Source organism: Pleurodeles waltl, chromosome 5 (assembly GCF_031143425.1).
Source record: "Pleurodeles waltl isolate 20211129_DDA chromosome 5, aPleWal1.hap1.20221129, whole genome shotgun sequence".
Taxonomy (NCBI): Eukaryota; Metazoa; Chordata; class Amphibia; order Caudata; family Salamandridae; genus Pleurodeles; species Pleurodeles waltl.
In genome coordinates, this window is record NC_090444.1 from 806,708,259 (window position 1) to 806,735,266 (window position 27,008).

General features: G+C 43.4%; 1 protein-coding gene across 7 annotated transcripts in view; it reads right to left on the minus strand.

Moving 5' to 3' along the window:
* Window positions 1-27,008, minus strand: part of LAMA2 (laminin subunit alpha 2) — a 3,379,260-nt gene that overhangs the window by 285,376 nt on the left and 3,066,876 nt on the right. For all 7 annotated transcript variants that reach the window (XM_069234829.1, XM_069234828.1, XM_069234823.1 and 4 more), the window contains 2 exons: window positions 17,509-17,642; window positions 5,437-5,596 (listed from right to left, as the gene is read on the minus strand). In XM_069234829.1, the coding sequence (XP_069090930.1) occupies window positions 5,437-5,596; window positions 17,509-17,642 (294 nt within the window). The remainder of the gene's footprint in view (window positions 1-5,436; window positions 5,597-17,508; window positions 17,643-27,008) is intronic.

The following is a 27,008-nucleotide window of genomic DNA, read 5'->3' on the forward strand; positions in this document are numbered from 1 at the left end:
AAAGGGGGCTTCCATTATTTAGAATGGGCCCATATGTACTCTGCAGGAGTAGCGCCAACATTTTGGCATTACTCCTGCAGAGTACATCAATAGCATCACATAGAATGATGCTATTGCCCCTTACCCTGCACCATGGTACTCTGTATTTTAAATATGGCGCACACATGGTGGTGGTAGAGGGTGCTAAAGGGCCCAGGGAAAGTGGCGCTGTACTCGGTGCAGCGTCACTTTTCATAAATCTGCCCTTCAATCCTTATTGAAACATGAGTCAATCAAGCAAATTAATCAATAAAAGAAAATCATTATTCTCTTGTCTCCTATAAATCATTTATAGTCTAGGTCCCCCAAACCTAAGTCAGTGCAATGATCCACCACAGAGGTAGCCAGTTAACCAGGAGAATCAAATCAAAATGTCTTCTATTTATTTCTCTTTGCCTTTCCGCCACTTGGTTTTAGGGTGGTCTTAACCCAACTTTTTGCCTGCCTCCCTCCATTTCTCTGCACTTGTTTTTTCTGGTTGTAGGACTCTGCGCACTTCACCACTGCTGACCAATGTTAAAATGCTTGTGCTTTCTCCCCTAAACATGGTAACATTGGCTCCTAATTAATTGGCATATGTAAATTACCTAGTAAAGTGCACTATATGTGGCCAGGGCCTGTACATTAAATGCTACTAGTGGGCCTGCAGCACTGATTGTGTCACCCACATAAGTAGCCCCTTAACCATATCTTAGGCCTGACATTGCAAGGCCTGTGTGCAGTTTTTCTGCCACCTCAACTTGGCATTTACAACCTGTCGCAAAGCCTTACCCCTCCCTTTTATTACATATAAGTCACCCCTATGGTAGGCCCTATGTGACCCCCGGGGCATTGTGTAGTGTATGTGGAGGGCAGAACATGTAATATTAAGTTTCACATGTCTTAGTAGTGAAAAGCTCTCATAGTCATTTTTCACCATAGGGAAGCCTGCTCCTCTCATAGGCCTGAATTGGGGATTCCCTAAAATACTTTAAAGCAGGAATTCCTGATCAGGGAGGAAAAGCTACTTCATGTTTCATATCTTTGGAATGGTAATGATAAGTCCTCTCTATTGGTAAGATTGGATTTGACATTGCTATTTCAGAATTGCCACTATCAGAAAGTAGGCATTTCTCATCTCCTAATACTCTAGGTTTCTTATAGCCTGTCTCCAATCCATGACTGGTTTGTGTGGGGTAGCAGCTCCCCTTGTGCATTCCATCCAGGCAGCCATAAACCGAGGACACTCAACTGCATCTGCATTTATCTGCATACTGAAGGGTCTTTCTGGGCAGGGTGGGTGGAGGGACCCACACTCCCATTTCAAAGGGTAGTGGCCTGACTCCACACAATGGGCTGAGGACCCCCATAGATAACCTGGCAGACAGGAAAGGGCTGAAAGGGATCTGTTGTACTTCAAAACCACTCTTTGAAGTCTCCCCCACTACAAAGGCACAATTGGGTATGAGTACTGGGTCTGTGATCCCCTCAAATCAGACACTACTGGACCTGGAGCTAAAACTCTGTCAGAAGAACTGCTGTGCTGTTTAAAGGGCTCAACTGGACTGCTTTCCTGGAAGGACTGCTCTTCTGCTTGTTGCCCTGCTGCTGCTGTTTTCTGACTCTGTTGGAAGGACGCTGCCTTCCCACCAGGGTGATATCCAAGGGCTTGCTGGCCTGCTCCCTGTTTTCTCAGAGGTCTCAGGGACATCAAAGACCTTGTGACTGGTGCTTCACCCAAGTCCCAGTGCTGCTCTGAACAGTTGGAACTTTGTCATGGATTATCACTAGCATGGTTACTAAGTAGAGTGAAGGGACATTTAGAGCGAGGGAGAGGAAAGAGCGAAAATGTGAGGGAATGGGGCAGGGAAATTACCCTAAGGTAGAGCATGTGAGGAAGTGGTAAAGAAAGGGTTGAGGAAGGAATGAGGCACTGAGAGTGAGAATGTGGAATGGGAGCGTACAACAAACAAAAAGAGTAGGTACAGAGGGGAGTTGAGACCATCTATACAGCAGTAAACCAGAGCCGGACATTAACATGGGAAAGGGGCACAGGGCGGAATAAGTGAGAGACAATGTGAAGGAAAAATAAGAAGATGTAAAGAACCAGTATTCCAGTAATAAACAAACATTTCCAATGCAATAGGTTTTGCAAGTTCTTGAGTTAGAGCTATTTGTATCATAAATTCATAAGTGGACTTTTCTTGCCACATACATTGGTCAACCCTGCCTCATAATTTTGTCTTTTCCTGCCATATAATTCCAGTGGCCGTGCATACAACTAAAGCACTTTAATTTACCTTCTTATTCTATCTGCAGCAACAAAAAAAAAAAATGCTATTTAGCATCCTAATTAAGACCTGTCATGCTAATTCCAATAGAATACCACTTTCCATAAGATTTGCTAGCTAACACAATTCCCTCAAAAAAGGCACAAGACAGCCACATAGGAGAAGTAAACTACAAGGGTCACCCAACTATATCAAGAGTTTTCAAACAGTCATAGTGTAATACGGATGTTACGTTGGCCAGAATCATGGTCATACTTGTAATAAGGAGAGATTATTAAAACATATACAATTATCATATAAACCTTTATCAGAAATAAACTTTTGGGATTAGACAGTAATGCTTAAAAATCATAACAAAAATATCATTTGTAAGAAACATGGTCATGTGTCCATATTGTTAGCCCCTAAAGGGCATAACCCCATGAAAAGAACAGGTGAAAAAAATGCATGTAGCCATATAATAAACCCCTTGAGGACATAGTGCAATACACATTTTCAAAGCTAACAGGCCTATTGCAATGCTATGGCAAATAAGGCCTATAAAACATAATTTCTCTCAGCTGCAAAACAAAAGTTCCAACCATGAGAGAGCTTAAAAAGATAATGAATGGTGGTATGGGTTATTGCAATGCTAGTGGGTATGATGATGTAGAAAGAAAGAGCATGTCACGCTGAACATTTTGGTGATGGTCCCATTGTCCTGGGATGGGACCACCACAGGCTGAGTTATGAGGAAAAATGGTTTGTAAAAGTAATGCCCTGCAAAGCATTATGGGGCAAGGTACCCCAAATATTTTAGTATGTTAATATGACTATAATGGTTAGAACATCCCCTTGAGGACACCAAAGTGAAAATAGCATTTGTAAGAAGCATGGCCATGTAACTATATAGTTAACCTCTAGAGAGCATATTCACACAAAAAGAAAATTACATTAAACAATACAGTGTAAGAATATACTTAGCCTTTAGAAAGTGTAGTGCATTACACATTTTCAGGAGTAGCAGGCCTATAGCAATTATATTACAAACAATCCCCTTAAAACACAAACTACTTTCAGCTGTAAAACAAAAATAGCAGCAATGAGAGCACTTAGAAAGACACTGAATGGTGGGAGGGGTTATTATTTTTAAGTCCCCCTAACATAGTGTGGGGCCCCAGAGATGATGTAGACAGAAAGAGCACGTCGCTCTGAACGTTTTGGTGTTGGTCCTATTGTCATAGGACCACAACAGGCTGAGTTATGAACAAAAATGTTTTATAAAAGTAATGCCCCGCAAAGCATTATGGAGTGAGTTTCCAGAGTGCAGTGAATATTGTCGTATTGGCTATCCCGCTGTGCCAGAAGAGCCACTCTCACTGTGAGGATTTCTGTTTTATATAAAGCACTTAGCAATTTCAAGTGTTTTTAGGGGAGAGCCACAAGAATTGACTCTGATTAGGTAACTGAGAACAATGTGACCAATGCTTCAATAAAGCCAATCAAGTTCACTCTGTTGTGCATGTTCGTGCTGTGAGCGCCATGGGTGCCATGTAGCACGAAGAAGAGAGACAAAAGAAAAAAAAATAGTTCACCCATTCTGAAGTATATCCACAATCGTGCAGTAATCCATGTAACAGGGGCAGTCTTCAAGGCGTGAAAAATACAGCCTCAAGGTGGGATAAATGTAAACATTTACCAATGAGGTCAAGTGACTTTTGAAAGGCAAGCCCAGGGATGAATGAAAGTGGTGGGCATGAGATGGGAGTGGTTAAAAGCTCACAACGCTTACAACAGGTCAAAGCACTTGTACGCTCGACCTAAGAAGGAATTGACAGAAGGACAAAAAAATTAAGTTAAGGAGGGCAACCGGGATCTGAAACTATGATTAAGGTTGAACGGTATAAGGGAAGACTTTGTGGTAAAGGAGAGAGAATGGTGTTGAGGCAATGGACAGACAGCCAGGGATGAGACTGGGAAGAGTCTTGTGCAGCGGAAGTGGAGGAGGGGAGGATGGCTGCAAAGGGTGCGCAAAGCACAGATTTTCAGATATTCAGAGCAGCAAAACACCTGCCCCATAGCCCGTTCTCTTAAAGAAAGTGATCGATTGCATCCCCCGATCTCCAGAGACAGAAGGAGGAAGGGAATGCACTTCTGGCTACTGCCACCCTTTTCAGCTGTGGGTATTCACAAGCCTCCACTGACAGGAATAAACAGGTTTCACAGTCACTGTCTAAGAGGCAGTGCTTCCTTGCTTTTAATGCAAGCACGGATAGCCCAGCCTCGGGATTGCAGAGGTTATATAAAGGATGGCAGTGGACAGTGGCAGCATTCCCAATACTTATTTTTGGCATTGCAGGAAGGGTCAGGGAAGTGGCTCATGGTATGAATGGCCAGGGTGGAAGGAAACCAGACAGGCTTTTTGATTGGTTGGCACAAGGCCAGGTTCAGTTGATACTGGTGGGGAAGTGTGACAGGACACAAGATATGTTTTAGTACTGGGGGAAGGAGAGGGAAGGTCACTGCAAGAGATAAACTGGTAGGGTGGCAGGATTCCAGATTTTTTTTCTTTTTTTTTAGATTGAGAAGGCGAAGCTTGTTAGTGACAGCCATGAAAAACATCTTGCTTTTCGCCTTATCTTGCTTCATACTATCTTTTTTAACTGGAATTTTAAGTTTTGTTCTATTATAATTGTATCTCAAATATCATTTCACCTAGACAGGTCTGCGTTTAGGTTTTTGCAAGAGGCTGTCCAGGGTGCATTAAACATTCACTTTTTTCTACTTTCATCTATAGTATTTGTATAATGTGCAATTTTTTGTACACTGAATTTGGTTAGCAAACAGATGAATCGAACGTTTTACATTTATCGACAGGCTATGCTGCTTATTATACTGCCCAATGATAAATTATAGCCAGAAATCATAACCTAAGTCACAAATATTATACTCTCTAATCACAGTTGCAACTGTGTTCGCAATGTAATGTAATGTAATGTAATGTATTAGCATAATAGATTGTTTATTCGAATACAACGAGAAGCTTGAACTCACATTAATACATATTAATACATATGTTCTTGATCATGCAGTTGCCCTCTAAGCCACTGTAACAATTTAATAGAAGAGATCAACAGGGGACTCTTACCTTTATTTTGCCTGTCAAGCCCCCAACAAAGAGCATGGCATTTGAATCAACATCAAGAATGGTGTAACCCGGCAGTGCCACAGAGCTGTATATCCCTGGCACTATGCTGGCTTTTGGTCCTTCAAGAGCACGAACTGATATTGTTCCATTTCTTCCAGATCTTTAAAAAAACAGGGTACAACCCATGTTATCTATTAGAAGAACTGCAACGATACGTGTGTACTGTAACTACATAGAATGTTCTCCCCCTTCAATTCAACTGTTTACCCCAACTCAGCATGTGGAAAAACTTGGCATTAGTTCCCAGTTGACATAGTTTGTGTGTTGAACAATGTCATAAACTCACCCTATTACTTCTTCAAGGATATTTACAATTTGAATAGTTATTTTTCTGCACGTCCTTCTTTTTCTTTATATAAATAATACTATACACAAATACTGACTAGCTTAATTCAGCATTAGTAAAAGCTGGTTTTGGATACAGCAACAAACAATTCCCCAAACAAATGTAAATTCCTGGATTTCTATCTATTCATTTGTACATCTACCAGTGGTGTATAATATTCCGTTAAGATACATTTTATATGTTTGAAATCTCAATTTTGAAAATACAAGGGTATATAAATAGTTTAGTATGTTGTGAGGGTTGTATGCCATTAAAATGCATGCGTTTAGAACGCATACATTTACCTTGCAATTTCTTTACTACCACGTCTTTACCACTCATATACCTTTACCGCCCATTACCTTTATCCACCCCTAAACCTTAAAATTAACTTTACCACCCTAAGCCCCTACCCACCCCAAACCATAAAAACAGCTTTACCGCCATATACTCTTCCTCACCGCTAAACCCTAAGAAATACATTCACTTTTATGTGCACTATAGCCAATACGAGAACTGCTTCTTCTGACTGTGCCTCATTCATCAAGATTGATCCCCTTTCTTATTCTTGACGGGCAAACCCTACATTGCTTTCTGCTTTCCCTTCCTCTTTCTGTAAAATTTGTCTTTATCCCTTTGTCAGTCTTCAATGATTTTGTATCTCTATTTCTCACATTTGCGTTGAGCTTTATATGCTATTTTTAAAACTAATCTTTATTATCCCTCAATATTTATAGTGTGCCCTATAGATTTAATAGCAGACGTCCTTTCCGAAAGTTTTGCTTCTCTTATATGCTTCATTCTCTTTAGGAATGTGAATGCCTCTCTTATATTACCTATATTCCCATATTCAACCATCGATAAAAACATATATTTCAAATTATTTTTAAATTCCTCGTGTTGCACCTGGCCCTTTTTGCAGGGTCATCCCCAATCCTTTTGCCTCCTTCCTCCTATTTTTTCTGACCTGTTTTTGTTGGCTTTTGAACTCTGAGCACTTTACCACTTCTAACCAGTGCTAAAGTGCATATGCTCTCTGTGTAAATTGTACTGTTAATTGGTTTTTCCATGATGGGCATATTTGATTTACTGGTAAGTCCCTAGTACAGTGCACTAGAAGTGCCCAGGGCCTGTAAATCACATGCTACTAGTGGGCCTACTTATGCCACCCACATTAGTAGCCCTGTAATCATGCCTCAGATCTGCCACTGCAGTGTCTATGTGTGCAGTTTTAAACTGCCAATTCGACTTGGCAAGTGTACCCACTTGCCAGGCCTAAAACCTCCATTTTCTTACAAGTAAGACACCCCTAGGAAGGCCCTAGGTAGCCCCATGGGCAGGGTGCAGTGTATGGTTAAGGTAGGACATATACTAATGTGTTTTATATGTCCTGACAGTGAAATACTGCCAAGTTCGGTTTTCACAGTTGCAAGGCATATCTTTCTCATAGGTTAACAGAGGGGCTGCCCTTAAATATGATAAAAGCATGAATCTCCTTTGGGAGGAGATAGGCATGTGAAGTTTGGGGTCTCTGAACTCACAATTTAAAAATACATCTTTTAGTGAAGTTGGTTTTGAGATTGTGTGTTTGAAAATGGCACTTTTAGAAAGTGGACATTTTCTTACTTAAACCATTCTGTGACTCTGCCTGTTTGTGGATTCCTTTTCTGGGTCAGTGTGACAGTTGGGCTGTTTGCACCTCTCTCTTGACAGTGACACAAAGGGAGCTGGGGTGTAGCCTGCATATCCTGATGAGCCATCTGTGCTTGGAGGGAGGGGAAAAGTGGTCACTTACACCTGAAAGGGCTGTGCCTGCTCTCACACAATACAATCTCCAACCCCCTGGTGTGTGTCTGGGGCCTGGCCTGGGCAAGGCAGGATCTCCCAAACAAGAGAGACTTTCTTTTGAAGAAGGCCTACTTCAAAGGTAGAACTGGGTATAAGAAGGGCACCCAAACCCCAGAAAATTAGATCACTTCTGGTAATTAAGAGGAACCTCTGCCTGGAGAAGAGCTTAAGAGCTGAGGAGAAGTGCTGCCCTGCCTGTGACTGTGCTTTATGGAGCAATCCTGCAGTGGCTACTTCTGCCTGTGCAAGGTGACAATGACTGGACTTTGTTGTGCATTCTTGCTTGTGAAGAAATCTCAAAAGTCTTGTCCTGAGCTTGCCTCCTGTTGTTAAAGTCTCAGGGCCATCAAAGACTTCCTCTGCCAGCATCTGGACTCTCTGCTGAGACTCCTGCCTTGCCAAGTGGTGCCCTCTCCAGTTCCTAGGGCCTTGAAAGGTGAAGCTGGCATACCAAGAATGAAAATCCACACACAGATCGCCGTGTCATTTTGGTCTTGTTTTGTTTATATAAATATTTTCTATTTTTCTAAACCTGTGTTGTGTCATTTTGTAGTGTTTTCACTGAGTTACTGTGTGTGTTGATACAAATGCTTTACACCTAGACTCTGAGGTTAAGCCTACCTGCTTGTGCCAAGCTACCAAGGTGGTGACCAGGGGTTAGCTAAGAGTAATTCTTCTTTACCCTGACTAGAGTGAGGGTCCTTGCTTGGACAGGGGGTAACCTGAATGCCAGCCAAAGACCCCATTTCTAACACCTTGACACTACCCTTATAAAATATATGCACAATGTTGCTGCCACATTTAGAGTCTGTCTGGAAACATTTTATTTTCTCTACAAGGATGTTCACTAGATGTCTGCTCTAGAAAAGTGTAACAATATCCTCGTATTTTCTGTTAGCTCTATAATTCAGTGTGTATTCAGTATTGTTCCCAACTTATCCTTTACCTGTTTTAATGTTGTTTTTTAATGAACATCTAAATATTAATTTTATGTTTCTTGACATTTAAAATTTATCCTTTGATCATTTTGCTCTTTAAGTGTTGTTAATTTTACTTTTAAGAGTCTTGTATTGCACACTATCCAGGCTGTGGCAAATTGTTGCAATTGTTTAGAATGTGATGCTTCCAATATCTACATGTAGTAGGTGACTGACCAGTTCTTCTGCAGTGTCAATGATCATTGAGGTCCGAGTATCTATCACTGCTGCCTAAACCTGGCACAATGTTTTTTATGGCTGGCTTTACAGCAATGTTGTCTGCAAGATCTATTGTTAAGAGTTCTGTAACATATGCACAGTGGGCTTTGAATTTGCCCAGAGGAGTATTTCCCTTTCATCACAAGCCATTGGCTGTTAGTGTATCACTCTGCATTTGATGGAGTGCTTGCTTTGTAATGCATGAGGGATTACTTTACATGTCAAAAGTAAATTCTGTATGTCGTAGATGAATGTTATCCTAAAAGCAATCATTTTATTGTGTTATTTCCCTCCAGTAGGCTGTTCATGTTTTAGCCAGGACTCAAAATGAAAAACAAACCCATTGACTTAGTCAATGATCGTTCCCTGAAGCTTTCCCTTCGGTGGAATGATGCTGCACTCACATTTCTCTTTTCATTTTGACTTCACTTAGCAAGCAGCTCATGTATAATGGGAAAGATACAACTTCTCAGAAAATGGGCAAGTACCCATCTTCATTCAATCCATTTTTATGCAATTTGTGGAGGGGCCCTAATCAATGATTACCACTGTGAAAAGGGAACATGAGTACTCAAGACTTTCTGTTTTTTGGCTACCTATGCACCCTTTTCTGTTTTCAGTCTCATAAACCCTACAGCTAAAGTTCAAAGTTCCTTTTTTATGGATATCTAAAATACTTTTGTTTCCTTGTTTCATAGATTTGTATTTTTTGTAATTGAGCCTTTTTTTTCTTGCTGTCTCCTCTTCTCTCTGACTTACTGCTTGCTTTACAGACTGTTGTGAGTTCCATTATATCAACATTAGACCTGATGCCTTTGGCATTTCTGCCACTTTTCTTAAGTCCTACAAGTTCTTTCTGTTTTGAAACATAAATATTTTAAATCTTTACCATTACTCAGTGTTTGCTCGCATTTCTTTTGGTTGCACCTTGATAATTTGAAACTTTTACTGAACAAATCAGTTTGTTTTAAACACTTCCAATTCCATCACATAGAAAGTGGAGTTTATATTAATCACAGTTTAACTTGACACTAAACAACAGGGGGTTAGACCTATACATGTAACCTGTGGGAACAATCAAAACTGTATGCGGCTCCATCTTTTTCGATGGGAACTTGAACCATTGAAGTCCTTCGGTATACAGAGTTCTGGCAGGCTTGCAGCTGTTTAGGAACCTCAAACTCACTTCAAGACTCCAAGCTCCTGAATTCCTAAACTCAACAGCCATCTTGGGTGGGTCTCACTATAAAGGGGAGTCAGGCCCAAAGAGAGACGCTCAGTATTATTTTCCAGCCAGTGTGGGTGTAGCTCTTCACCCCTATGGTGGAGGCTTCTTATTTTGGCCACACGAGAGGGTTCCAGTCTGTAACAGAGTTCCAAGAGATCCTTGAAGGGACAGGAGTTACTTTTATCATTTCTATAATTGTACGTATGCACTTTGGAATGAAAACCAATTTATGATTGACATAGCTTTGTCCTGAAAGTCTAAAGAAATATATGAAATAAAGGAAGCGCAGTGAATTGCTCTCTTCTGCGTAAAAGATTGAAAGTCATGTAACAAAGTGGGCATGCTTTACAAGAAAGCTAAAAGCATGGTCTTAGGGAAATCGATCATTGTAAAATAATGCACCTCGAAAGAATAGTGGAAAAAATATTGAAGGGGCAACTATTTGCATACAGCACTTGCTTCACCTACGGAGGTGAAAGACTTTATTACTTTCTGAACAGACTACGAATTTGACTGCATTTACCATGATGCATTGTGCACTCCCTTTCTTTGTAACTTTGTCTTTAAGGCGGCTCCCTAGAGCCACAGCTGACAAGCCTTGGTAAGGCACCGGTGCGCCATGAGCTGTACATAAACCCGGGAAGATGTGGCGGCATTTCAAGCAAGCTCCTATACCATGCTGCTCCCTGCTGATGACGGGCTAAAACCAGAAACCTGTGTACAGGGACAGAGATGAACGAACTTACATAGCAATGGCTGCAGCTATATGAGGTGAAATATTCAATAAATAAATGGAATATGAGATTTTGACAAACTACATTTATCATGATTCAATGGGGCTGACTGTATGCTGGGATGTTATGCAGGTGCTCCGAACTGTTACTACATTTGATAAGTGCTAACATTAGATTGGGAGCAGATAGAGAAATACCTCTTGGACTCTTTTGAATTGTAATTTAAAACTCTATTCACCTTCAATGGAAAAGTCAGATTTTAAGTTGCAATTCTAAAAATGCCGCTTTTAAAAAGTTGCCATTTTTTGTGCCTAAACCAACTGTGCCTTTCTGCCAGTAGCCAGGGTCAGGCATGACTGTGGCTGTCTCTCCTGTGATGGGTTGTTCATTGCTTCCAGAAATTGGAAAAAGGGGGCTTGGTGGGGAACAGAAGGACCATCCTGCCAGGATGGCTAGAGAGGGTCTGTACATGGCCCCACTTGCACTTCTAAAGGCTTTGCCTCCAGCACACACAAAGAAACCTGATACCAAGTCTGTTCTTGCCTCTTGCAAGACAGTTGAGAGCCAAACACAGGTAGGAAGAAGGGGAGACAAAGGAGGCATCCCCCTCTCACAGTCTGCCACTGGGAATAAAAGGTGATCCTCTAAGACCCCACATCAAATCACTTCTGGACCTATGGAAGACTGACAAAAGACTGCTCTGCTGCCCTGCTGTTAGAAGGATTGTCCTTCTGTGTAAGAATGGAAAACTGGATCCCCGATCACAGGACCATCAGAGTGAGTCCAATGGCTGGCTGGCTAGCCTCCTGTGTGAGCTAGAGGGAAGCAAGATGCTCCAGAGACCTGCTCTGCAACTGCCCTGGTGAACGGCATGGGTCCGACTAAGGCCTAAAGCTGGCCTCTGCTGGAGTGGGTCCTGATCTGCCAGAGGTGCCCCCCGTTGCTGGACACTTGGCTGGTGTCAGAGTGTACTCTTCCCACAGCAACTGAAGGTTTCAGATGCAGCATGACGCAACCAGGCGCAGGACCTAGCATCACAGCATCCTGCAGCTCCTGATCTGCGGCTCCATTGAAAATAGATACAGAGTGATATAACCTGATGCATGACTTTGCATTGAAGGACCTCACAGCTCCCAATTGGCTTCTTCACCGGATATGACACAGGATGGTAGAGACCAGTGCATGACCTCACACCCCACACCAAAGGTACAATTCCCAGCAGGCCGAATTCAGCCCTGTGCCTAGCCCATGCACCATTGCAGCCAGCTGGCACTTGAGACTTTGGCTTAGTCTCACAAGAAGCGATAACTGCAGTTGGCGCTATGTTATTTTTGGCACTATTTTTCACTACAAACTTTAAAAATCATAACTCTGGTTCAACTGATTGGATTTAATTTGTTTTGGTGTTATTTTATTCAATAAAATTACTCCATTTCTTTAAAAGGGTTTGGGATTTTTCTTGTATTGTGTTTTCACTTCAATACATGTTGTGTGCTGCATAAATACTTTACATATTGGCGCTTGGTTAAACCTGATAGACTTTGATCTAAGCTACCAGAGGGTTAAGCACAGGTTAATTTAGTGACTTTTGTAGCTCACCTTGACAAGGATTGTGGTTGTTGCCTTAGTGGGGGGTTCCACGTCTCTCAACCAGTAACCTGATTTGTCACACCAAGGGATAGTTTTGTCTGATTGCTTGAGTTATGAATGTTTTACTCTTGTGTTCTGTTTAAATTCAGAACATCTAGTTATGTATGCTCCTGATAAAACCATCAAGGCCCTCTAACAAACTAGCAGGATATGACAGAATCTCAGTTCTGGGGTATAGAAAAACAAAACACAAGGTCTTGTCCCACACAGTTTTTTCAAGGAGATTTGAAATCAATTGATTAATTCTGCTGTTTTCTGTTAAAGGCCTCTTTTCTCACTGTTACTTATCCCAAAACCCTTCACTTGCCTGGATGCATTTCGCTTTGTTAGAAAATCAAAGAGAGCTGTTGGAGCCAGGAGGTGGGTCACCTAGAGCATCATGTTTGGTGTCACTCCTGAGGAAGGCTCTTTATCTTGACATAACCCAAACCCCTTCACTCATAACTGCTATATCATAGTTCCTTAAACTTATACCCTAAACCTTTACTTATAAATTTGTACCTTTAAACTTACACAGTTAATTCTATGTTTTCAACCAAATTCATTAAACCATAAACTCCCAACCCATAACCCCATAATCTTAAATCCTATGCCCCCATTCCATAACACACATGACCTAAACACATAACTCTTAAAGCCATATGCCAAACCCTTAATCATGTACTCCAAACCATTACTCATACATTCTTAACTATTTACCCATAACTCTTCATTGTATACCCTTAATCATTATTGCCTATCCTTTACCCCTATAATCCTAAATCATGTTTACTAAAACTTAAACATTATCCTGGTACCCTAAACTCTTAACACTGTTTCCTAAACCCTTAAACCTGTACCCAAAGCCCTTAATCCCATACCCAAACCATTAACCATTGACTGCTATACACCATACCATTATCCACTGACTGCTATACATCATACCATTAACTCTGTAGCCCTATACCTCAAACCCTTATCCTTAAACGCTATACCTAGGACCTTAACACTATACACCAAAAATAATCCTCTGCACTTTTTATTTTTATTTGTTTGCAGCTTTTTATAGCATGGAGCAGACCTGGAGGGTATCAGAGTGCATCACATACATTAAAGGACAAACATAAAATCAAGAGGAGATAAGCTGTGTAATTTAATTAGTTAGCTACAGCAGTCAGTAGGAAGAGGTATCCATCCATCATTTGCAACAGAAAGTGTCGCTGAACGAGTGCCACCTTGGAAACTCCAGTGTGCAATACTGCTGACATTGTGAGTTCTCTGCAGAGGTGAACAGACCTAACCAAGGTTCTCCCCACTGCTGAAAGAGTTCTTGTGCCACCTCCGGTTCGAGACACCACTTGTGATCTGCTAGGTATCGACGGCTGAGTTCATCTGCCTTGGCATTCAGAGAACCTGCCAGGTGTTGAACCACCAGGATTATGCCATGCTGTTCCAGCCATGTCCAGAGACCCAGGGCCTCTTGACAAAGGGTCCACGACCCCACACCGCCCTGCTTGTTGCAGTACAACATTGCTGTGGTGTTGTCTGTGAAACACTGCACAATCTTCCCTTTTACTACAGGAAGAACTGCTTTCAATACCAGTCGGATTGCCCAGAGCTCCAGTAAGTTGATATGGAGTCCGCATTCCGCTAGAGACCAGAGGCCTCTGATATCCACCTCTCCCAGATGGTCTCTCAATCCCAGAAGTGACGCATCTGTCACTACTGTAAACTCTGGTTTAGGAAGGGAGAGAAGTCTTCCTCTGACCCAATCGCAGTTCATTAACCACCACTGCAGATCTTTTGCAGTTCCCTTCAAGATCTGAACTGTGACAGGGAGATTTCCCTGATGCTGTGCCCGTTGGAACTTCAGATCCCACTGCAGAGCCCTCATATGCCATCTGGCATATTTCAAAAACAGGATGGAGGAGGCCATGAGGCCTAACAGCCTCAGAATCTGTCTGACAGAAATCCACGATAGAGGCCGAAACATCAGAATCAAAACCTGAATATCCTGGACTTGCTGCTGGGGAGGATTTGCCCAAAACTGCACTGTGTCCAGAACAGCTCTGCTAAAAGTTCTAGGTCCAAGACCTCAGTTGCCCATCATAGAATACGATGCTTCCTCCTCAGTAGCCACCATAAGAGGTGAGAGCCTGCCAGTATCTGGAGAGGTATCCAGTCCACTAGCCTCACCTAACTCCTCATACTTGTCCATTTGCTCCAATTGGGATTCCAGAGGGTCATGAGACCCCACCCATTCCTCAACAATGCCTGGCTGATCATACAAAGGCTTAGCTAATGATCTGGCACCTGTTGGCACCGTCAGCGCTGGAATCATCTCCGGATCATCGGTTATTAGAATGGAGCCTGCGCCACCAGTGGGTGCCGTGGCGCCAGGAGCGTCGACATCGGGAGCGATGCCAGAGGAGGCTGACTATGTATAGTCAGTGTTGTTCCAGATCCGATTTCAAATCCAAGAGATTCCATCAACACCGTGGCCGAAGCCGCCGGTGTAAAACCTGATGGGGCCTCTGCTGACCCCGATCGGCTAGAAGGCACGCCAACAGGACCAGCCTGTTGATTTATGAGACTCATGGCCTTGTAAAACTCTTTGAGTTGAGCAGGGTTGCTCCCGGAAAGGGGGAGGGGCTTGGAGTCGGCCCTAGCAACCGTTCCGCAGAACTGTGCCAGGAACATCGACGTTCCCGACTCTCCTTGTGAGTTGACAGGTGAGGCAAAGTCCACTTGGACTTCTTCTTCTTGTGTCTCTTCCATGAGCGCCGGGAGGACCTCTAGTGGGATGAAGAGGACTTGGGGCTCCTGGAGTGGTCTTGCTACCTCCTTCTCGACCGGGACCATGACCTTCGAGGAGTCACACCCACTGATGTCGAGTGCCGGGCCGCCATGAGCTTCAGGGACTGCTCCCTCAAAGCCACGGCCTGGCATTCAGAACACAACTTCGAGTCGTGGTCTCGGTCTAAGCACCAAAGACAGTCCATCACTGGCATAGCGCAGTGGCAGGCACTGCATGGCTTAAACCCCATATTTCTAGATGTCATCCTCACACAGACAACAAAAAGTCTTCAACAAAAGGTTGAGAAAAGACATTTAAAAAAAGACAGAGGGTAGCTTTATTCCAGATCTGCACTTTAACAGGCGCGAAAGGCAAAGAACTGACGTACGTGCGCCTTGGTGGTGTCTTTATAGGTGACTGTAACATCACAGACAGCTCCAAGGATTTAGACAATGCCACGCAGATCCGAACAATGCCACTCGACGGCACGCTCAAGGGTATGGCTCAGCAAAAGTTGCGGATTCCAAGCTGACGCCCGGAAATTCTAAGGTAAGGAATCTGCAGCTAGAAATCTCAATCAGATATAGCATGTTTGGTGGGTTTGTGTTTATGTGATGGAAGGTACTAGCGGATGTTATTTGAATATTCACATAATTTTACAAACGTTTTGCAACCCTTAACTGGTTTCCTCCTCCAGTTCTAAGTTAGAAATGTACATTGGCAGAGTAAGTATAGGTGACCATTTGTGAAAGAATTGCAATCAAAACCATTTTCACAGCGTGGGTAAGGGAAGAGAAAGGGCGCTGCATGCAAATATTTTAGAGTGTGAGAAGAGGATTTTATTTATTTCTTTTGCATCTCTGTTAAGATATCCAATAGGGTTTTTTAAGCATGATGTAAGTTACGCCACTTTTTTCACTGCCCTTGACTTAAGTGAAAAGGTTTTTTTAAATACCTTCAATCTGTGCTCCAAACTTAAGATATTTCTATGTCAAGTGTAAGTGCCTTGTCTAGTTTTGTGCACTGAAGAACGAAGTCAAACTTAGGAACATAGGTATGATTAACTTGCAACTATCATAAATTGCAACATTTTTTAAAATCAAGCCCCTAAAATGCAATACAATCATTATGCTAATCTGACTCACTATTCCACACGTTTCAGTCAGAAATTTGCTCCAAAAGTACAAAAACTCTATAGGAGAACATTTCTGTTTTCTTCAAATTATTCTGAATAGGATACCATGTTTGTTATTCTGTATTTGTTTATTTCTTTATTAATGATTTCTTAGACCACACCTGGTGACCTGCTTTGGATCACAAAGCGAAAACATTGAAGAAAGATTGGAAAGAGGGGAGATGGTAGTGAAAAGTTATAAAGGCAAACATGCAATTTCAATGGTTTCTAATGGGCATTCCAGTTCCTGTTGTTTGCCTGGTCGCTATGCTTGCCTTACTACCCTCTGGTTATCTTGGTGCTTAAGGAAGTGGCTGCTGAGGTGTAGGTAGATTGGTACTGTTGCTTCCAGGGCCAAGAGGTTCGGTAAAAGCAGGTCGTCTCTCTAGAATTGGGCTATTACTAGCACACCCCAACCATCTCTCATAGTAAAAGAGCACGACTAAGATTATCTTTTTTAAGAAACAGAAATCTCAAGTGTGTCGGAGTGTGCTTTATTGTTTATTTCAACAGCGGCCGGTTGTCCTACACACACATGAGACAGAAGAACATTTCTAGGCAAAGTTGTGTAGCATGAATATAGATCCACAACAGAAAATCAAAGTCCAAACACTCTGAGTTCAGATCACGAGTGGTAAAAGATTTAGACCAAGTAGCAAAGCAATGGCATTTTATTTGTTATCTTGTCATTCGTCAAACTTTGTAGGACTGATACAGGCTAATGCTTCATTTGAAATGTCTTTAAAACGCGGAATAGCCCCTTTCTATACGTTTGCATTGATTTTCTTCTTGGCATAATCCTAGCTACAAAGCATCAACCATTCAAAGACTGGCCTGGGTGCCCGTTAGATTGCTAACATGTTTTGTACAAGACACTCCCACTGTACCTGGATCCCAAAGCAAGTGACACAGTATATTACATTTTATGTCCTGAAACAATGTGTGCCCATTTCATTTTTCATTATATCTGTCTACTACCTAACAGAGAGAATGGACAAACAAACATGCAGACAGATGGCTGTCCCTAAACTCATCATGATTATCTGGTGAAAAGAAAATCTGCAACAGAAATAACTCTTACCGAGAAGCTTCAACTCTGTACCAATTCTGGTCATCAATTGTCAGGTCAGGATATTCAACACGTCCAACTCCTGATCCCACGTCCCACAGGAAGTTCACTTTGCCCTTGCGCATCTCTACAGCCAAAAAGTCGGTCTAGTGTTGAAATGTAAGACGGGGTCATTCCAATTAGAAAGATGAAATCTGATTAATGTGCACGCTTTCAGATTCTTCTAGTTCTTTTGTAAAACAGTTGCAAACAATAACCAAAACAATTTACTGTTCAAGAGTCCTAAAAGACTAACTCCAAAAATCCACAATTAAATGACATATCCTACATAAATATGGATTATGATGGATTGTGAAATGCGAGAAGAATAAATTGCTTATCTTCGGTAATGCTCTTTCTAGTAGAAACTGGATCCGGTCACTTTTCGGCAGTACCTCTGAAAACCGGAAGGGGGCCATGTGCACTTCACACTGACTCCGTTCTGCTCTGGAAATGATGCGTGGGGCCTATAAACTCCACTCCTGCAGGGGTGACATTAGTTGCTTTTATGACCTGACGCAAAGCCCAAAAACACAAATTGGTAGGCAGTGGGCAGATTCTTATACTGGAACCTTATTAATGGATAGAGTCCAAGAACAGAGCGGGGAGGATAGAATGAGGCATGACAATTCTGCAGCTATGTAAAGTCTCTACTAGAAAGAGCATTTCCAAAGGTAAATAACTTGTTCTTCTGATAGAGGTTTCTAGCCACAGGATCCTTACCTTTTGAACAGATACCAAAGCAATAGCTATTCTGAGGTGTTTCTGTGAAAGGACGCAAACCAGAAAGTCCCCCATGACAGAGTGGTAAGATGCCTCTCTAAGCAAACCTGACTGTCTGGGAAATAGTGCTTTGTGAACATATGGAGGGGTGCCCACGTAGCTGCCTGGCAAATGTCTAGAACAGAGACTCAGCATGCCAATGCAGTGGTTGCAGCGTTGGCCCTGGCAGACTGAGCATGCAGTTCTGCTGGAGGCTGTTTTTTGGCCACTGCAGAGCATGAGCCAGAGAGAGATGGTTCACTTCTGCAGTCTTGCCTTTTTTCACTCCAGAGAATCCCACAAGCAGCTTCTGATCCACCTGGTGGTCCTGGGCACAATCTATCTAGAAGCTTTGCCCTCTCTTTGAGTCCAAGCAATGGAGACTCTCCTCCACCTTGCAGGGGTGAGGCAGAGCATAGAACATCAGAAGGGTGATGGTTTGAGCGAAGTGTAATAGCACCTCAACTTTCAGCAGGAAGTATTCCCGAGTCTGCAGAATCAGTTTATCTGGGAAGGAGGAAGTGTATTATGGACTGACACCAAGAGATGGAAGCTCACTCACACGCCAAGCTGAAGTGATGGCGATGAGGAACACAGTCTTAATAGTAAGGAGCTGTAAAGGACAGCTGTGATGCAGGTCAAGTGCACATCAGATAAGTCAGGACCAGATTAACTCCCCATTGGAGCATGACAAAGGGAGAATGGGGAAATATTTGTTGCAAATCTTTACAAAATCACATCACAACTTGTGACTTAAACAACGAAGGCTGATCTGGCAGACATAAGAAGGCAGAAAGGGCTGGAAGATAACCCTTAACTATGCCAAAAACACAGACAAAGAGTGAGAAACAGAGCAAATACCAAAATGTCAGATAACGTGGCCTGGAGGTGGTCATTGTGGTGTGTGCCACACCAAGCCACAAATCTGTCCCAACAACAGGTGTATACAGTTCTTGTTGAGGGACACTTGGCTGCAAAAATGACATCAAACACCTTTGGAGAAAGGTCAAAAGTATTCAGCCGCCGTACCCAATCTCCACACATAAAGGTTCAGAAGGCCCAGGTGAGGATCCCTGCTCTGTTGCTGTGATAGAAGGCCATCCCAGAGGACCAACCTGATTGCAGGACAGATGCAGGAGCTTTGGATACCATATTCTCTGTGCCAAATCTTGAGCCGCAAGGATGACTTAGGTCTGTCAGTACTGTTTTTCTTGAGAACCCAAAGCAGGAGTAGTATTGGCAGAGAGGCATACAGGAGTTCAGAGTTCTAATCGAGGCAGAAGGCCTATCTGAGTTAGAGATGCCTTATATATTGGTGAACAGATTGAAGAAGGGTTTTCCCATTCACAGAGAGAACTTGCTCCACCTTCAAATGGAACTGCTGTTTGTGATCCACCAGGCACCAACAGTTGAGCTCATCCTCCCTGGCATTCAATGAATCTGCCAGGTGATTCACCACCAAGAAAATGTTTTGTTGCCTAGCAATTTCCAAAGGTGCAAGGCTAACTGGCAGGGGATCCGTGATGCCCCTATCCTGCCCAGTTTGTTGCAGTACCACATGGCAGTGGTGTATTACGTGAGCACCTGTATGAGCTTTCAGTTTATAGATGGAAGGAATACTTTCAATGGGAAATGGGTGCCCTGCACTCCAGAAACGTGGTGTGGAGCTTGTACTCTGACAGAGACCAGAGGCTCCTGATCTTCAGCTCTCTCAAAGGGCCATCACAACCCAGAAATAATACCTGGGTCACCACTGTCAGTTCCAAGTGGGAAAGGAAGAGGGGTCTGCCACTAAACCAATTGCGGACCAGCAACCACCAATGTAGAACTTTTGCAGTCTACTCTGGGATGTAGATGTTGTCAGAAAGGTCCCCTTGATGTTGGGCCCACTGGGACTTCAGATCTCACAGAAGAGTCTGCATGTGTTATCAGGTGTGCTCAACTAGCAGAAAGCAGGGGGACATCAGTCCAAGTAGCCTCAAAGTCGACCTCACTGAAGTCCGGGACGCAGACTGAAGATTAGGAACACAGCCTGAATTACCTGGACCCTCTTCCCCAGGGGAAAGTCATGAAACTGAACTATGTCCTGAATGGCTCGGATGAAGAGGAGAGTCTGGGAAGAAGTCAGGTGTGACTTTGGCAAGTTGCTAGTAAACCCCAAAGATGACTGGAGATTTGTCGTAGTCTGGAGATGGTTGATGACTGCCTAAGGCGAGCATGCCTTCAACAGTGAGTCATCGTGGTAGTGAAAGTTTGGCACCCCTGACCTCCAATGATGTGCTACGACCATAGTATCATTTCCCTGAACACTCAAGGGCACTAGTGAGACCAAAAGAGAGCACAGAAAATGCTCCTGTACCACCATGAACTGCAGGAGGTGACAATGGGCTGGTAGGATGGGTATATGGCAAGTCCAACACCACTATCCAGTCTCAGGGGTCAAGGGCAGATAAGACCTGGGCTACAGTGTGCATTTTGAATTTCTCCTTCTGGAGGAAGGAGCTGAGAAGGCCCAAGTGTAGTATAGGCTAAAGACCTCCATCCTGCTTGCACACCAGAAAGTAGTGCTGGCCCTCTTTCGACAGCCCCTTTGGCCAAAAGGGATTACACTTCCTGCTGCAAAATGGAAAAATGGTGCTCCTTCAGTTTCTGGGGGGGTGGTGGAAGTTGTAGCGGGGAAGAAAGAAAGGGTAAGGAGTATCCCCTGCACTCAATCTATAGGACTTACCTGTTCAATGTCATTGCTTGTCAGCCTGGTTAAAAATTGGTGAATTCTGCCTCCAGTTGGGTAGCTGTGTCCTTGCAATGGCAAGCTAAAGAGGTTTGTCAAGTGGGGCTGCAGGGGACCGGTGGACTGGGCGATGACCTGACCTTGGCCTAATAGATGGGGTCACCTAAGGCTCTACTGCAAAACTGCTGGGTTACCTGTGGGGGCTTGACAGATGGGCGGTAAGGGACACCTTAGCCAAAGCCATCAAAGGAGCAAAGGAACTATCATGGTTAGCAAGGTAGGACAGAAAGGCCCAGAGAGTGAGCGGCAGCCCTGCTCTCCTTAAACCACATGAGAGACTTAATCAGCTTTGTCCCCAAACAGGTGAGCCCCATGAAAGGGTAAGCTCATCAGGAAGGACTAGACATCATCAGAGAACCCAGTCGACAGCAGCCTTGCAAGGCGGCAGCTGGCAATGCCAGTGCCTATGGCACACTTGATAGAATCAGTGGTGTCCAAGACACAGTGAATTCTGAACCTGACTGCATCATTACTGTAAGGAAACATGCTTTTGCAGCATCCCCCCAACTTTGTGCCCCCATTTGGACCATTAGCTCCTGTGTTTTGACTCTGAGAGTCCACCAGACATCTGTGCTAGTGTTTTAACCCTATACAAATTACAGATAGAATTGGATGCACCCAATTGGCAAGGCATGACTTATCTAGAAGTCCCTAGCATATGATACCCAGGGCATGTAAGACAGAGTGTCCACTCAGGGCTGTAGAACTGTTTGTTCCATCCTTCATGCGACAGCATACAAAATGGTCCCCACCCTGCCACTGCAGACTGGAAGGCAATGTTTCCACTGCCAGTTGAATTTTGCCAATTAAACCTATGGCAAAGCCACTCAATCCTTTAACATTAAATATGTCTCCTATATGGAATTTCTATGGAGTCCTATGGCAAGGAGCTGTATTTTATTGAGTAAGACATATGTTTTATGATATGTCTTAGCAGCAACACTTCCAAATTATCGTTTTGCTGTGGGTTAAAGTCGGTAGCCCCATTAGCTAATTCAGAGTTAGCAGGTGGCATCCCAACCCAGATAACTTTTGACTGGGACTACCAAAGGGTCATGTAAAGTATCAAATTAATCGTGGCATTAAATGCAACTTGATGTCCAAGTCAAAATGAATGTCACTTTTAAAGGTAAGCAACTTTTATGACATTGCTGCTATGGGCTCCAGCAATTCCATTGGCCTCACAAATGCACAAGCACACAGACAGCTTTCTGCTTGCCTGGAGAGATGTGTGTATGGCTCCCAGGACAGGAACAAAGGTTGTTGCCACACTGGAAGGTGTGACCTCCTCCCACAGGATGGCTGCCTTGGGTGTTAGCCCAAAAGGTGAGCTCCAAAGGTGAAGCTGCCTTTGAAGGGCCACTATAACAACACTCTGGGGCAAGATGCCTTTTGTTTCCTGCAGACAGAGTAGCGCTAATGATAGAGGAGGGAAAACCAGTTCACAAACTGGTATTCCAGGGTTGTGTAGCTCCATGGTAGCCCCACCTCAAGGGGTGGGCTACCAAGGTCCTTACAGTCAAGGAAGTACTCTACCATGTTGGTTGTGGCAAGAATGTTGCACTCTTGGATAGTGAGATGCCATACATCACTGGTACTGTGTCACCAGAGAGGTGAGGGCCAGTGAGCTCACTGGCTAGCTACCAAATTGTCCCCTCAGGGCACCTTAATGAGATATAATAGGCACCACTGGCACCTTAGACTTCACTACTCTCTGGACCTGGAAAGAGGATAAGAAGGAGACCACCCTGCACCTGTTGGTAGTGTACAAAGAGAGCCTATGACGCTGGAGTGACCGCATCTGCTGCTCTTTGGGCAAGCAGTGTTTGGACCTTGTTCTGCGTGCCTAGCTGGAGAAACGCTGATACTCGGACCCAGTCTGAAGCAGAGACTCAAAGGGTCAGTTGGCTGGACCCCCAGAACAGCACTGGGGACATTAAAGCTGGAGGAGCCCAAGTTGTATCTCTGGTAGCCACTGCAGAAGTCTTGCCGCTGCCGGATGCCAGGCAGCCCCAAGGACAATATGTGAATAGCCAAAAGGTGCACCAGTGTCTGCTGTGCCCGTGAATGTTGGTTGTAACTGGATTTGTCAGCCAAGAGGGACACCATCAAAGAATTGCACCATAATGACAGTGTTTCAAAAGCACAAGGTCTGCATTTGCCGCCCTTGGAAACTTGCAAAGAGGGCTTTGTGAGACCCCGAAATCCATGGACAGAGTCTCCTCCACTCACCTGTAGACCGAGGACTCAACCAAACTTCACCCCAGTGGAACTCACAGCATCCAGAGCATCTTTGAGCCTGCATCCCTCAGCATCAGGACCACTTCAGTATCGTCTATTGCGGTCATCCTGTAAAGTTTGGATCTTGCTCTAAAAACGCTCCTGTGGCCAGATAAATGTCCAAAGTATCCTCTATGGCCCTCTGGACCTCTGTGCTGCTGGACCTTGCCACCCAACTCAGGCCACAGTAGCCAACTAACATTTTCAAAAGCTTCTAAAGTTTTTGTTCACCCATGCTTGTTTGTGGATGATGCTACAGTTATATATATTCTTTTAAAAATCTATATCTCCGAAACCCTCCAGTGGATTTTTGATGATGAAAGTCTTTAAAGATTCATAAACATAGAATCTTCTTTTCTATACTAGTATCTTGTTTCTTTCGTGTTGTGTGACTTTCTTATTCTGTTGTTTGGTGATGTTAAATGCTTTACACAATGTTCCTTTGCCAAGCCTTACTGCTCTCAGCCACAGCTACCCTGGGTTGAACTTAAGGTTATGTAAACGTACCTGACTGGACTCAAGATGGTATTTGTGAGTGTACCACATGGTAGGTCAACTAGCCATAAAATATAGTACACCCAAATCCTCACAATGGCGATCTAGGATTGCCTGAGAGAGCACATGACGAAGTTCTTCAGGTGCACCAGGAGGACCTGTGCCACTGAATCCCAAATTATGTGGGATGAGCGTCCCAACAAACAGCTGGCATTAACAGAGTGGAGGGCAAAGCTGGTAGCAGTAAAAACACACTTGCTGAATGTTTCTACTTGCTTAGATTTCCTATCAGGGGGTAGCAGGAAATGTATTGGGATTTGAGAAGCTGGTGGAAGCCTGCACCATCCGGGTTTCTTGTGAGGGGTGCTGCAAAGAAAAAACGTGTCTTCTGGACTGGTGGACTGAAGCACAGTTTGGCCCAAGTCCTCAGTAGGGTATTCCTCCATGAAAGGAAGAAGGGGCTCCAAAGAAGTCTGCTTTGGTTGAAGAACCTCAGTTAAAAAGGCCATCAGAATCTCAGTTAAATTTCTTGCATTCCTTATGCTTACTGGAGGACTTGGAGAGTGACGAAGACTGGCCTATGGAGGGCTCTGTCGACTCCAGGAACAGGACTGAGATCAGACTTTGGACGCACGACATGACTTGGAAAGGTCCCATTAAAGTTTCACTGTGCATTCCCTGATGGACTTCAGGTTTAATGACGGACAGTCGCCGCAGGCCTGGGAGTCGTGGCTCTACCCCAAGCACCACAGGCACACCTGATCAGGATCTGTCACAGACATTTGTTTCCAACAGTCCCTACAGGGTGTAAAACCTATCATTTTAGGAGATGACATCCCTTGCACAGTGAAGAAAATTAGTGGAAAATATCAATGGTAAGTGTCGCTGAGGAATGAGAAGGGAGATCCAGATGCCAGGTGGCTCAGAAGAACAGAACTGACATCAGCATATGGGAGATGTGCCTGTTTAGGCTTCACTCGTCATTTATCGAGTGGAACGGCATCAGTGCGGAGCCACCTTCTGATGTGCAGAGGTTCTGTTGAAAAGTTTCAGGATCTAGTCTAATGCCTGGGGAATATTCATAAGGTGAGAAATGTGTGCCTAGAAGCCTCTCCCGGAAATATTTGTAGGCAAGATCTGTTTTCTTGTTCCAGAGATTCTAACTAAATGTACCACAGGTTAAAGGTACATGTTACTGGCTAGAGGAAAAATGTGATACATCATACATTTGTAAAAAGAAGTGAAATAAATCTGAATAGTGGTTCTTGTGCTCTTGGTAATATTTGTATACAATTTTATTACTAAGGGATAGGTCAAACACATGGTGAATTTAATACCCAAAGGCAAATCACACCAACCAGGAAATAGATGTGTTCTGCTTGATGAATTGGGAAATCAATTTTTTCATAACAGAGATTTAGCTCCAAATACAGAAAATAACAGTTTTCTACTTTTTGACTGTTAAAGTGAGGGTGTATAACAGCTTTAGCAACATCCTGAGAACTATGAGAAGATTGTAAGTTGTTGTGCCTATGTCTGAGACTTTTGTGTTTGCTTCCATCAGATCTTGTCAGATCAAGTACTGGCAATGCCAATGGGTCTCACTTTATTGGTTTGTCACTGCAGATATATTGGCTTTGTCAGTGCTGTTGACCAATGCTGTTCATCATCACCAAAACAAAAAGATGGCTAATGCATATTCAGAACAGCATCAGCAATAAAAAGGAGGGATGATGTATACATGCATATGCATCATAAGGAATGCACACATATGTGTCCTGAAGTACACAACAAGATGACTTTTAGGAGGGCATGCATCTCCATTACGAAGTGATGCAGCCACTATTATTCAAATGTATTGTTCCTGGGTGGTAAAAGTGCATTTTCAAAAAAGGACCGCACCAGTAGAAAATTGCTTTGGCTGGGCACTCCTAATAAATTAAAAACAATTTCAACTACAAAAACTAAGGAAAGAGGAGGGCTGAGGGGAAGCAATAGAGGAACATGGGATGGAGAATATCAAGTAAAAGTCTCAAAGGTGTGGTGGTGAGCAGGGGACAGGAGAGATATAGAGCAGAGTAATAAAAAAAAGCCAAGACAAGCAGTATGGAAAGGGGCAGGGAAGGCTATAAACGAGTTTGGCATCAGTAGAGAAACAGGAGAGGGAAGGGGACAGGGTTGTAAAGAAGGAAGCAGCTCACAAGTGAGAGCTGAAAAGAGCAACAAAATGTGCACTTCTGCGGAGTGCTAAAAGCAAAAGAAAATATTTGTTTCCTGAATATAAGCAGTGGAAGGATACAAACAATCCAATTATAAATATGAGGAAGATGCTCTGCTCCTGGGGAGGAGAAAACACAAGAAGAGAATAGAAAGCCATTGAATAACGACTATTCAATGGAGACTGCCAAAAAGGTCAACCAATGATAAGCAATGGAGTGTACCAAAGCCCACTGTCAGGAAAACTATAGGCAGTGTTGTTTAGTTCTTCCCTCAGCAAAAACGATTCCCTTTTGCCTTGTACCCACGTTGGTTGCAGCGGCATCCTCACTCCCGGTGGCTCTTGCGGAGGCTGTTCTTAGAACCAGCTTCTTCAGGTTTAACCGGCACTCAAGATGGTGGCCGCAAATCGTTGTGAGGTCAGTGCTCCAGTGTTTCTACCCTAGTCTTGTGCTGAAGCTTCTCTCCAGCTGTTTCTCTCTGGGAGCCCTGCACTTCAACTGTCATCCTGAGGAGAATGAGCAGTTTTCCTGAGGCGCTGTGTATCATAGAGAATTCTTCCAGTTTTGAGTAATTCATTATTTTTCATGTTATGGTGTGCACACCAGCTACTTTTTCCCTTCTTAAGAAGCTTCATTCATTACTTCTTCCAACAACTGGCTATCGGCTTTCTGAGGAGAATTTTTTTGGCTGAACAGAACTTCAAGCAACTGCAGTAATGAATCCTTTTGTATGATTTCCAGACTTGCCAATATATATATGTACATATATATATACTCAAAAACTCTTTGCCTTGCAGACTTGCCATCTTAGAGACAAACCTCAGTGCTCAGATTAATTCCTAAAGACTGTGATTGAGAACACTGAACCTTGAGAAGGAGTTTTCGTTTCCCGTAACAGACATTAGTAGATTGTATATTTGTGAACC